General features: G+C 60.5%; 1 protein-coding gene across 1 annotated transcript; it reads left to right on the forward strand.

The window, feature by feature from the left end:
- The first annotated feature begins 8,903 nt into the window (after positions 1–8,903).
- Positions 8,904–10,029, forward strand: LOC149338394 (uncharacterized). Its single transcript, XM_089549993.1, has one exon. The coding sequence runs from the start codon at positions 8,904–8,906 to the stop codon at positions 9,579–9,581; it is 678 nt and encodes a 225-aa protein (XP_089406119.1). The 3' UTR covers positions 9,582–10,029.
- Positions 10,030–13,830: the final 3,801 nt, after the last annotated feature.

Below are 13,830 nucleotides of genomic sequence, written 5' to 3' on the forward strand. Positions count from 1 at the left end.
CGCGCGACGCACTTGCCGCGCAACTATCCCACCTTCCTGGTGTCACAGCAGTGCGCGTCAACATCAATCGCAATGTTTGCGCCGTCGACGCCCATTCGACAGCCGATATAGCTCCTCTCCTCGCCGTGGAAGAGATTTGCGGCGTCAGGGTGCGCGCCAAACACCTTGGCCCCAAAACCTGCACTGGCGTCATTTTTGGTGTCGACCGCGGCCTCTCCGAAGAAGATATCGCAGCTGGCCTCGACAGCAAGGTCCCCGTCATCAGCTGCTCACGCAGTGGTGCTAACATCGTCTGCTTCGCTGGCATCGAACCCCCACACGAGGTGGCCCTATTCAAGCTCCGCCGACGAGTCCGCGCCCGTCTCCCTCGCCCGCTACAATGCCACAACTGCGGCACCTTCGGGCACGCCACGGCAACTTGCCGAAATAAGGCTCGCTGCAGCGGTGAACACGCCACCGATAACTGCGACGCCCCGAAACCTCGCTGCGCCAATTGCCGCGGCACGCACGCAACCACTGAGCCCCGCTGTCCACGCTGGCAACACGAGCGACAAGTCGCCACCGTTCTCGCCACGACCGAAAAACATCTCACACGACAAGAGGCCGATAGAATTGTCCGAGAACGGCAAGGTAAAGAATCTACCTCGCTTCCCTCGCCAGTAATTGCTGCACCTAACAGCCAAGCCCAGCCCAGTGCTCTCATCTCTGCGCAGCGCACCCATTCCGCTACTGCACGCAACTCGGCGCCCGGCGCTCCTCCCATCGTCGCAACTGCGGGTCGCTCCTTCCGCGACGCCGTTTTAGGACCTCGTGCGGCCTCATCAGCCCCACCGTCACCTTCCGACCCGCGTGACACAATCATCGCCGCCCTTACCGCGGCCGTCCAGGCGATCATCGATGAGCTCCCGCCGTCATCAACTGCGCGCAAGTTGTGTGCAGCGGCCTTGGCCGCACAGCAGGCCTTGCGCCAACATGGCTAACGCCCTCCGCTTCCTCAGGCCGCGCATAAGGCAGTGGAACTGCCGTTCCCTGCGCCGCCGCCACGCTGAATTAGTCCACCTTCTTCTGCGCACTGAGTGTAATGTTCTCGCGCTTCAAGAGACATACGCCCGCGCGGAAGATGTGAGACTACCGGGATTCATTGGTTACAGTGGACCCACCAGCTGTGCTCTAGCCTCGTGCAGTGCAGTGCCGTGTAGTGACTCCACCCACCCTGCTGGTCGCCCACGTACGGCCATATACGTCCGCAACTCACTGCCCCATGTTGTTGTGTCAGTCGGTGATCTTGCCAGTCACGTAGCTGAGTGCTGTGCGGTGATTGTGCGCGTACGTAACACTGACACGGCAGTCGCCAGCGTGTATGTGCGTCCACAAGTGCCTTGGAACGCACAACTCATCGCACAACTGGCCAATCGCCTCGGCAACGACATGGTTGTGTGCGGAGACTTCAACGCTTATCACACCTACTGGGGGTGTAGCAGTGTAAACCGCCGTGGCCGTGAGCTGCTCGCAGTGGCCCAGGCAACACAACTACATGTTATTAACACTGGCAGTGCCACACACGTCCAGCGAGTTGGCCAGCAAACCGCAATTGACCTGACTCTTGTCACCAGAACCTGTGCATATCAGTGGAAGTGCGAACCCGACACACAGGGCTCCGACCATTTTCCTATCATTCTTGCGCCCTCCCACTCCGACCGGCCAGCAACGCGCACTTACAGTGTTGTCAATTGGAGTGCGTTCCGTAATGCGAGCAGTGCTCCACCTCCTACAAACACGTGTCTCTTCGCGCACCTGGCAGCCTGTGCGAAATCGGCCACCGTCCGCTGCACTGTTCCCGCCGGTACCCCGGCCCCCGACTTGAAGCTACTCAACCTTAGAGCAGCCCGTCGCATCGCCCAACGCAGAGCCATACGCACGCGAAAGCCTGAACATTGGACCCAATATAAAAGACTAGATGCAGTCTGTCGTCGCCACGCAGTGCGCCGCCGCAAACAGAGTTGGGCCCAGCTTTGTGCCGCTCTCAACGATTCCCGGCGCCCTGGACGCGCCTGGAAAATCTTTCGCGAAATGCTTAACCCACAAGTTCCGCGGTGCCCTGCCCTGGCCATCGCTATAAATCGGGGCATCGACACAGCCGCACTCACAGAACTTCTGGCTGACCACTTCGCAACCACAGCCACTTCGACGCGCAGCATTGCGCCCCACTTTGAACCGCTCCCACGCGCTAACGAACGACTCGCCTGCGTCATCACAGATGTGTGCAATGCAGACTTTACGTTGCATGAACTTGGCCACGCTCTCGAACGACGTCGCACCAGCCGCAGTGCACCTGGACCTGACGGCATCACCTATCAACTCCTCCTCAACATCGACACGCAACAACGCCCAGCTCTCGTTGCTGCGTATAACGCAATTTGGAGAAGCGGCAACGTCCCTGCTGACTGGAGGAATGCCGTTGTCGTGCCAATACATAAAAAAGGCAAGCCCTTAGGAGCTTTGAACTCCTACCGCCCAATCTCCCTGACATCAGCTGCAGGGAAAACCCTCGAGGCCATGGCTCTCCGCAGACTCGAGTGGATCGCGAGCGCCCGCGATGCCCTACCTGGTGAGCAGAGCGGTTTCAGAAGACAACGCTGCACTGCTGACTGCCTATCACACGTAATCTCCACCCTTGAAGATACCAAAGCGAGGCGTCAGGGAGCCTACCTCGTCCTACTCGACGTGCGCAGTGCCTTTGATCTGCTGCCGCACCACGTCATATTCGCATCTCTCCTCTGCCTCGGAGTCTCCGGGAGGCTCCTGAGCTACGTGAAGAGCTTCCTCACAGACCGGACCTATCACGTCAGGCTGGGAAACGCTCTGAGCACACCACGCGCCGTCAACAGTGGCGTTCCGCAAGGCAATGTACTCAGCCCATTCTTATTTAATCTGGCTCTTGCTCAACTCCCCAGGCGCCTCCCACGCACCACGCACGAAATACGTCTGGCAATTTACGCAGACGACATCGCCCTCTTCGCTGCGGGCCCCACCCTTTACGGCCCTGAAATACGCCGCGATCTGCAAGCTGCGCTCACCGCCGTTGCGTCGTACCTGCACGAAATCGGCCTCTCCATTTCATCGAAGAAAACAGTGGCCATGATGTTCCATCCGCGAGCCACGACCATCGAACTCACGCAACCACTCCAACTACAGGGAGCACCTTTGCCCTGGCAAGCCAGTGGCAAATACCTGGGACTCAACATTGACAGGAAACTCACATACAATGCCGCAATCGGAGATATCCGAAGCGCAAACAAGCGCGCAGCCGACATGGCATCCCGCCTACTTGCTCGCGGAGAGGGCGTTACACCCACCCTCCCACTTCGTCTGTACGAAGGTATTGCAACTGCGCGCATTCTCTACGCGCTCCCACTCCTCCGCCTACGCCCTAATCAGTGGAAGACGCTCGACATTGACCAACGCACAGCCATACGACGCTTTGCCTGTCTACCTCGAAGCTCGCAAATCGGCCCCACATACGCCGAACTTCGTGTGTGGCCTCTTTCACTCCGAGCTGAACGCACCGCTCTCAACCACCTTGAGCGCCTCCACCGAGCGCCTGGCTCCCAACAAGTTCTCACTGACATCCGCGCCGCATCCCAGTCGCGCATGGCCCAAGCCCTACATGACTTTGACCGCATCGTTGGGGCTGTCTCCGCTGTTGTGCCTTTGTTGCCGCCAGCGCATCAAGCACCTAACCTCCGCATCGAGCTCACCATATCAGGAGTTCGAGCAAAACATGCCACTTCAACCTGTGCAATTCGACAGGAAACCGCACAGCGCATTGACTTCAACTACAGTGCGCGAGTGCATCTATACACAGACGGCTCCGTATCTGCTGACAGGAGCTCTGCCACCGCTGCATGCGTCGTCCCCGCTCTGGGTGCTGAGAGGCAGTGCCGTGTACGCCACTTCTCCTCATCCACCACTGCGGAAATCGCTGGACTCCACCTGGCAGCCGATATCATCTCTGAACACACAGAGCTCACCTACGTCGCAATTCTGTGTGACTCTCGTGCTGCCCTCATGCAACTCCAGCGACCTGAAAACAACGCGAGCTGCGTGCAGTGCCTCTACCAAAAATTTTCTCTCCTCTCTGCCCGTGGCTGCGACATTGCCATCCAGCGGATCTCCTCTCATGTGGGTGTGAGCGGAAATGACGATGCCGATAGTCTTGCCAAATCAGCGCATGACAACCCCTCAGTGCCCGTGTGTGAAGAAATCACAGCCTTCAACATCGCACGACACATTATCCGGTGCAATGTTATCACCTGCCACCCCGACCCCCGTGTCGCCTCGGGCAATGCACCCCGGCCAATACCTTTCCTCGACTTTCTTCGTAACGCACTCGCCCTTCCCCTCCGCCTGAGAATTGGCTGTGTGAGAACGGCTGAGCGCCGTAATCGCGTCATGGGCCAAACCAACACACTGTGCGAGGACTGTGGCTCAACAGAGACAGTCGAGCATCTCTTGTGTGACTGCCCCGCTTTCATCAGCGAGAGATTAATTATGCTCGCTTCCTACAGGGAGCTCGGACTTCCCTGCGATACCATCGGCGAACTTGTATTCCCCAACGCCACTCGCCACAAAACGCGTGGCGCGCTTCGAGCTCTGGTCCGTTTCATCGACGAAGCGGGCCTCTCGAGGCGGCTTTAGAGCCCACAACTTTTCTGTGCCTTCCACGGTGATTGCACACCGCCTCACACAAAGTGCGCTCCCATACGAGAAGCCCGCCACTCACATATGCCCCGTGCAAACATTCATTCACCTTTATTTTCGCTTTTCTACCGCGCGCAGTTTCCTTGCTCGCTCCTTTCCGGCATCCTGGGATCCAAGCGTCCCCTCTCTCATTGGCCCGCCGCTCCTCCAATCGGCGGCTGCGTCTCCCACGGGTCCGCGCGCGAGACGAGGTCTCGCGCCTCGCTGCCGCTTCCCCACTAACGCCTTCCCTGGCCACCACCCTCACGGGGCAACAAGACCCCCACCCTGCCACTCACCAGGGAGACCAAGAGGGGCCGTGGAGTTACAGCAGACAAAGAAAAAACGCCGTGGACCACGCCGCCTGCAGCTACAGCCCGAACATAATGCTAACATCACGGGCACGGTGCTCTTCCGGCCCCGGGCATCCAAGGGTGCCTTTGCGGGCCAATGCCGCTTCGCCATAGCACAGGAGGCATCTGCGCACTCTGGGGTCGTCTCAGTGCGTGTAAACGAGCGACGCAACATTGCCGCCGTGGACGCGCGCTCCCCAGAGTGCCTGGCCGAGCTCCTCCAAAAGACCTTCCTGGCAGGCATCGAGGTCCGGGCCCGCAGGGCGGCGGACAAAAACACGTCATTCGGCTTCGTCCCTGGGGTGCCTCCGGACATACCGGACGAGGAGCTACCGGCTGCCCTGGAGCCCCAACGCCCATCCTGGCAGTCCACCGGGGACAGGGCACGACCCTCCACATCCGGTTTGACGCTCCGGTCCCGCCTCCCAACGTGGCCCTCTACAAGTTGCGGCTACCTGTCCGCCCCGCACGACCACGGCCCATCCAGTGTGGCCGATGCGGCCGCCTGGAGCACATGACGGCCAGCTGCCGGGAGACGCCACGATGCAGGCGGTGTGGCAAACCACACTCCACGGATCGGTGCAGCGCTACGGAGCCCCGCTGCACCAACTGTGGTGGCCAACACCCTGCCAACTACCCCTCCTGTCCCCGCTGGCAGGAGGAAAGGCAGGTCGCCGTGGCCGTGGCGGCCTCTCGAGAGCCTGTCGCACGGAGGGCTATTGGAGCACAGATCCGGGCCGATCCAGGACAACGGACCTATGCCCAGGCCCTCACCCCCAGGCCACCAGGGGCGGCCCCTTCCATTCCCGCCCCAGCAGAGCCAGCTGCCTGCCCATCCCCTCCTCCCCAGAGCAGTCCATCCGCACTGAGCAGCCAACTGGAGGAGCTCACTAAGACCCTGGCAGCCACTCTCCAGGCACTCACGAGGCTGCTCCCGGCAGTCCCCCTGCAACCACCCAGCTTGGCTCAGGGGCCGCAGCAACCGCAGAACCACCATGGGTAGTTCCCCAAGGATGACCCCCAGGCCACGGGTCCTCCAATGGAACTGCCGAGCGCTCCGCCCCCGCCTCGCTGAGCTCAATGACCGTCTCCTGCTGGAGGAGTATGATGTCCTGGCTCTCCAGGAGGTCTACCTACAAAGGGACAAGCTCCATCTACCAGGCTTCATGGGCTATAGCAGCAAAACATCCTGCCTCCTGCCTACCTGCACGGCTGACCCATGCCTGGTGGAGGACCACCACCGGGACCATCCCGGGCAGCCATCTTCGTTCGCCGGACCCTGGCCCAGGCAGAGATTCTGGTGAGTGATGCGGTAGTGGCCCCCATGGAGCTCGTCTGTGTGAGGGTGAGGCTGGGTCGAGTTGACACAGCTGTGGCAAGTGTATATGTGCGTCCCAAGACCCCTTGGGATGCCGAATCCTTGCCGCAGCTGGTCGGTCTCATTGGCGGCGACTGCCTGCTCTGCGGGGACTTCAACTCGGCATACCCGGGGTGGGGATCCCGCAGGGCGGACCGCCGCGGCCGTGACCTAGTTGCGGCTCTCCGTGGCACAGGGCTCCATGTTCTGAACACTGGGGTCCCCACGTTTGTCCGTAGAGGGGGCGTACGAACGTGCATAGATCTCTCAATTGGGTCTACGCGCTGTGTTTATGGATGGCATCCCTCTCCGGACACGTGGGGTTCGGACCACTTCACCATCACTCTGGCGCCAAAGCCGGGGAAGAGAATGGACGGACGGCAATGCAGGGTGGTCCACTGGGACAAGTTCAGGGACCTCCTCCACAACTTCCAAGAGCAGGCCGACATCCTGGCGCACGTGGCGCGTTGTGCTGAGGCAGCCACCATCTGCTGCGAGGTCCCGCCCAACCAGCCTGTCCCAGACCTTCACCTCCTCCAGCTGAGGGCTCAACGTCGGCAGGGGGAGCGCAGGGCCCTCCGTACGGACAGGCCCGAGCACTGGACGGAACACAACCGCCTGGATGCGACCTGCCGTCGGACCCACAACCGGCGCCGCAGAGAATCCTCGGAGGGGATCTGCGCCTCCTTGGTGGCTGCGAGGGGCAGTGCCAGAGCCTGGCGCCTCTTCCGGGCACTCCTGGAGCCTGTGGTACAACGCGCGCCCTACCTGGCCATCGCAGTGGCAGGGGGGCTCACCTACCAGCAGCTGGCTGACAAGCTGGCACAGGCCCTCCTCCCACGGGAGCCCCCTCCATCCGAGCTCTACCCCAGGCGGACCAGGGTGCAGGTGGACGCCAGGCAGCGGACATCGAGGCCATCTGCTCCACCCCTCTCACGAGGCCGGAGCTCACCACCGCTCTGCAGTACACGAAGCGCCGTAGTGCCCCCGGTCCTGGCGGCATCACGTACCAGATGCTGCGGAATCTGGACGATGCCATACAGGCCAGACTTCTCCAGACCTTCAACGAGGTCTGGACAACGGGATGCCTACCGGAGGCCTGGCGCATGGCACTGGTGGTCCCAGTGCTCAAGGCGGGTAAGCCGCGAACGGACCTGAAATCCTACCGGCCTGTCTCCCTGACCTCAGCCCCGGGGAAGCTCCTGGAGTCCGTGGCCTTGACAAGGCTGGAGTGGGTCGCCGGGGCCACGGGCTACCTGAACGAGCAGCAGTCGGGGTTCCGAAGACATCGCTGCACGGCAGATGCCATTGCCGACATCACCTCCAACCTCGAGGAGGCACGTCACTCCCGCCAGGTGGTCTGCCTTGCACTCCTGGATGTGCAGGGCGCGTTCGACAACGTCACGCACGAGGCAATCCTCGAGGCTGTTGACTGCCTTGGCGTGTCCGGCAACCTCCGGGAGTACGTCCGAGGATTCCTCTGCGACCGCTCCAGCTCCATCCGGGTGGGAGGAGCCACCAGCGCACCCCAGCCGCTCACGAGAGGAGTCCTCCAGGGCAGCGTGCTGAGCCCCATGCTCTTCAACCTGGTGATGGCGGAGCTTCCCCGCTGCTGCGGGTCACGGCGCCAGCGGGTACAGGTCATCCGGAATGTGCAGCGGGCCATCACCAGGGTGAGCTCCTACCTGGAACGGGTGGGCCTGCGGCTCTCCGCCACCAAGACCGAGGCCATGCTGCTCAACACCCGCCCAGGAGCACGCCCAGGGAATAGCATTGCGGGACGGGAGCTACCGCCCTGAGCATTGCGGGAGCTACCGCCCTGAGCACGCCCTGAGCATTGCGGGACGGGAGCTACCGTGGCGGCACTCCTGCCGCTACCTGGGCCTGCTCATTGACGCCTGCGGTCAAGGCATTCACGAGGCAGGCATCCCGGGTCACTGGCGCCATCCGGAGGCTCCTGGGGGGCGGGAGAGGCATCACCCCACGCATGGGCCTTCAGTTCCACCAGGCCATGGCAGGGGCGCAATTCCTTTATGCCCTCCCCCTCATCCAGCTCACCACCAGGCAGCAGCTGACCATCGAACGCTGCCAGAGGGCCGCAATCCGCCTGTGCCTTGGCCTCCCACGGGGTTCCCAGGTCCCTGCGACGCTGGCAGAGGCCGGGGTATGGCCCATGGAGCTCCAGGCCCAGAAGGCAGCACTCCGCCAAGTGGGGCGGCTCCACCTCTCCCCAGACGGACGTCCCCTCCTGGAACGCCTCCTCAGCTGCCCCCACTCACGCATGGGGAAGACCGCCATTTCCTTTGAACAACTTGTGGGGGGGCAGCCAGCACCTACCTACCCCTCCACGGCCTGACCAGGGACATCAGTTCCGGGTCCTCCTGCCAGCACGAGGGGCCAGGCCCAAGCGCCAGACACCTGCGGTCGGCCTCCGTCAGGAGGCAGCGGAAACCATGGATGAGGACCTGGCTGGCTGCACGCAGTTGTTCACGGACGGCTTCGTCCTGAAGGGGGCCTGCCCGTCTGCAGCGGCTGCCTGCATCTCCCCTGCCCTGGGCGAGACAAGGCAGGCGAGACTCCCCTTCGTGGCCAGCTCCACCACAGCCGAGCTGGCAGCCTTGCACCTGGCGGCGGACATCCTGGATGCACGGCCTGCTGTACAGTCGCTGGCCATCTTGTCCGACTCCAGGGTGGCCCTCCAGCTCCTGCAGGAGCCCCGGTGCCAACTACCCATCGTCTGGAGGCTGGCGGCGCGGCTTAACACCATCTGCTCCCGCGGCTGCTCCATCTCCCTGGCCTGGGTCCCCAGCCATGTGGGTGTTGAGGGCAACGAGGCTGCCGATGCCCTGGCCAAGGCAGCTCACGAGGGCTGCACGCCCTGCTGCACCTCAGTCGTCCCCCTGGACGCTGCCCGCTCCATCACAGAGCGGCTACTCCTCCTGGAACACCCCGACACCAGGGTTGCCCAAGGGACACCCCCCCCGCCGCTCCTGCCGGACAAGGGGCTTGCAAGACGGGAGAGGTCCCTCCGGATCCGTGTGGGCTGCGCCTGGATGGGGCAAGGCTCTTCCACAAGGGCCTGGCTACCTGTGCAGACTGCCCCCGCTGTGGTCACCTGGAGGAGACAATAGAACACCTCCTGTGCGGTTGTCCTGCCCTGGCCGCACAACAGGCTATGCTCTCAGCTGGCTACCGGGCACTGGGTCTCCCGGCTGACACGGCAAGTGCCCTGCTCTTCCCGTCCGGACCCAACACCAGCAAGGCCCTTCGGTCCCTCCTTGCCTTCCTGGAGGACACGGGCTTGGACAGCTACTGCTAGTCCTCGGCGGCTGATGACAGCGACGGCGCCTCTAAAGACGCTCCTCTTTCCGTCCCCTTTACTTCCTTCTTATCCCCTCTACCTATCCCCCTCCCTATCTGCACGCCGGCACTGGTGGTGGCAATAACTCGCCAGTCACAGGCCCGTGCTAGTTTCCTTTCCTCTTCCTTCATGCACTTACTACTACTACTACCGCTGCGCGGCATACGTTCACGTCTCTCTGTGCGCGCTTTTCGTGCCCGCTGTCGCTTTGCGGCTCTCCTGACTTTTTCGACCGCGCTCACCTACCGTGCCCGCAACCGCTGAAGTGGTGGGCTTCGCGCAGAGGGCCCCTTTGTGAGTGCTTCTGCGCCCATCTTTCCCACTCCCTCTCCGCCTTCGCCACCTCCCGACCCGTCCTCCACTCTATCCCTTTCATTCCCCTTCCCAGTGCAGTGCAGCGATCGTGACCCTACAAAAGGAGACAACAGCAAGCACTGCACGAACAACTTCACCCAACAAGAACCACTAACCGGCAGTCCGTGCCTGACGCTCGAGCGAGCAACATCGCGGGGGCTTGCTCACGCTGCTACCCGTACGCCGGCCTCCGGTCCTATCGTCCTCGTGCGCCATCGTGTGTGTGCGCCCAGTTGCGGCATTAGCCGTCCGGCCCCTGAGGATGGATCAGGCCGCCCGTATTTGCTGGGGACGGCAGCTCCCACGGCCGACCCCCTCCCTGGACTCTTCTGGACCTCGGGACCAGCCGGTCGCTTCGCCGCCGTCTGCAACGGGACTGCTCCTCGCGGGCGTCCGCGGCCGCTACGACGCCCCGGCCTACGGCCCAACCCCTTGTATCGCGATTGCCGCTTAGACGAGCGGCAGTGACTGCGCCTGTGCGTATAGTGTGTGTGCGCCCCGTGTGTGGCTTTAGATGATCGGCTCCCGAGGTAGGATCAGGTTGCCCGTGCGTGCTGAGGACGGCAGCAACCACGGCTGACCCCCGCCCCGGATTCCTCTGGACCTCGGGAAGAGCGAGACCGCTACGCCACCGTCTACCACGGGGACGTTACTGTGCCGACGCGCGCAGGTGCCGCCGTGCCCTGGCCTTGCTCAGCGACGCCTTCTGCCTTTCCCTCGCGCCGGACTCTCCTGCCCTGTGCCCAGCCACGACCCCGACCCGCTTCTTCTCCCCTATTCTATTATTCCGCTTCCCAGCAAAGCCCGGTTGCGGTAACCCCCATGTGGAGGCAATTACCAGGCTGAGCTTTCCCCCATTCCCCCCCCCCCCTCCCGCAGCGCCTTACCGCGGCAAACAATAATCACTATTATTATCCGCAGCCATTTTTCTGTCACCTTTTTTCGGTGTCTCCTCCTGTTTGAATGCCGCGCGGCTCGCTGCCGGCATTCTCCATGTGGCCTGCTGTGCCCCTTATGTGTGTTCTGTTCCGGCGCAGAACGCTGTCACCTGTCTGTACCTTGTAGGACCTGTCGCCGAACTGTCATATGTTGTCCTTCGTTAAAGGTGGCAGATCCTTTGCTTGTCTGTCGTGGTAGCACACCATTGTCCGTCTTTTCTTTCCTATGTTTATCGACATTGATTGATTTCGGCTGCAGTAGCTTTGTTGTCATTGGGACTGTGGTTCGCGTGCGCCTGCCCATTAAAAGCTGGACAGGACACGCTTTCAAGTGCTGTAGTGGCGTGTTCCTATAGTCTAGAAACGCCATCTGTGGATCACTATTCCTTTCATGTGCTTTCTTTAGAAGCATTTTCGCAGTCATAACTGCGGATTCTGCCATGCCATTTGATCTCGGATAGGCTGGGCTTGATGTGACATGCTCGAAATTCCATTCTGCTGCAAACCTGCTGAATGCTTCGCTGGAGAACTGTGGCCCATTATCTGAGACCAGAACTCTTGGGATGCCATGTCTTGCAAAATGTGCTCTCAGTTTCCTGACGACATGAGCAGAAGTTAGGGAGTCGAGTTCGTTGACTTCCCAGAAGTTACTCAATAGTCCACTGTCACCAACAGGTGTTTTCCTCTGTACTCAAGGTCACATCCAACACGCTCCCAAGGAAAACTTGGCTCTGGGTGGGGCTTCAGTGTCTCCCTCTGTTGCGCTGGTGCATACTTCTGGCATACATCGCACGCCGAAATGTGGTCCCTTATCTCAGCGTTCATGCTTGGCCAAAAGGTGCTGTCACGTGCACGCCGCATCCGCGCTTAGCCGTGCGTGGCATCGCCGTGTCCGGGGAAAAGGGGATCCTGGTGGTTGAGCCGATGCCGAGCGTTTGGACCTTTAAGGCCCCTCGGCGGAGGCAACACACCACTTTGGCCCCAGCTTCCTGTAGAAGGCACCTCCGGCCTGACCCGACCGGGGGAAATCGGCAGTCGCCTTTTCCTGTCCTCCCCTCCATCTTTCACTTTCTTATCTCTTTCTTACAACTCTCCTGTCTCCTCCTTCCTTCTTCCCCGCAGGGGGGCGCCTGCAGCATGCAGGCGTTGGTGAGTGGCGACACCACGGGGTTAACCCGAGCATCCGCAGGGACATCCCTGCAGGGGGATGATGGTGAACAATGCGTCACCACGGACCCGAGCATACGCGCTTAGCCGTTCGTGGCATCGCCGTGTCCGGGGAAAAGGGGATCCTGGTGGTTGAGCCAATGCCGAGCGTTTGGACCCTTAAGGCCCCTCGGCGGAGGCAACACACCACTTTGGCCCCAGCTTCCTGTACACGGCACCTCCGGCCTGACCCGACCGGGTGAAATCAGCAGTTGCCTTTTCCTATCCTCCCCTCTATCTTTCACTTTCCTATCTCTTTCTTACAACTCTCCTGTCTCCTCCTCTTTTCTTCGTTTTTTCCTCTTTTTCTTGGCGGCGAGGGTTAACCGTGTGTGACCAACTACCCTGAGTTGAGTCATATTAGGTTATAGTTAAGGTGTACAGCTGGCGTGGGCAGGACTTGCTCGCAAGTTCCTGTCGCGTCCCCTTGTTGGACTCCATGGTGGGTGGCTGGCACCATGACCGAAAAACATCAATTTTTTATGGCTCCCCCACCTTCCAAACCTGATCGCTCTCTCAAGAGAGGGCAGAACGAAGCAGATGTTTTTTTCGAAAAAATAAAAGTGAGTTTTCCTAAATACCGTGTCATCCATAGTGAAGTAGAAAATAAGCAAGCAAGAATCCTGTCTCCCTTCCTGGTATCAAAGTGGTTGACAGAAGCCTTGGGCATTGGCTACAAGGTATCAAAAATGGCCAGCGATGACTTACTGCTCGAACTGCGAGACAACATCCAGCACTCAAAACTCGTAAACATTGTGTCTGTTGGAGATATTCCTGTCTCCGTGACTTCACAGCGATCTTTGAACACCGTCCGGGCGTGATATCCGAAAATGATTTTGTCCACATCACAGAAAAAAGAGATGCTCGAAGGTCTGAGTGACCAAGACGTGATAGACGTTCACAGAATCAAGATCCGGAAGGATAATAAGGAAATAGACACAAAACACATGATCCTGACGTTCAACACTAGCACACTGCCCGACACAGTCGAAGTAGGTTATCTGAAAGTTAACGTAAGACCATACATTCCCAACCCTCGCCGACGTTTCAGCTGCCAGAGGTTCGGCCACAGCTCACAAAGTTGCCGCGGTCGGAAAACGTGCACGAAGTGCGCCTCGAAGGATCATTCTGATCAATGTGACGCAGCCCCGCACTGCGCAAACTATGAAGGAGACCATGCAGCATACTCCAGGGCGTGTTCGTCCTGGAAAAAAGAAAAGGAAATAATCACCATAAAGACAAAGGAAAACATCTCATTTCAAGAAGCGAGAAGGCGTTTTGCACTCACCAACTTATTCTTCTTCACTTTAAAACCAAACTTCGCCGATGTGGTGCGTGGGCGCGGCGCACCACACCAGGCTTCGGCACCCGTCCAGGTCACACGCAGTGAGCCTGCGGCGGGGCCATGCGCGCCCAAAGGTGGAGCAGCTAACGCTACTCCGCCAAGTGCAAGTCAGGCTGCGCAGACCCCCGGGTCAGCGGGCCTCAAGACCTCGTCCCGCAGGTCGAGGTCAAACTCGA

This window comes from Amblyomma mixtum, chromosome 6 (assembly GCF_055824585.1).
Source record: "Amblyomma mixtum isolate Tamu chromosome 6, ASM5582458v1, whole genome shotgun sequence".
Classification (NCBI taxonomy): domain Eukaryota; kingdom Metazoa; phylum Arthropoda; class Arachnida; order Ixodida; family Ixodidae; genus Amblyomma; species Amblyomma mixtum.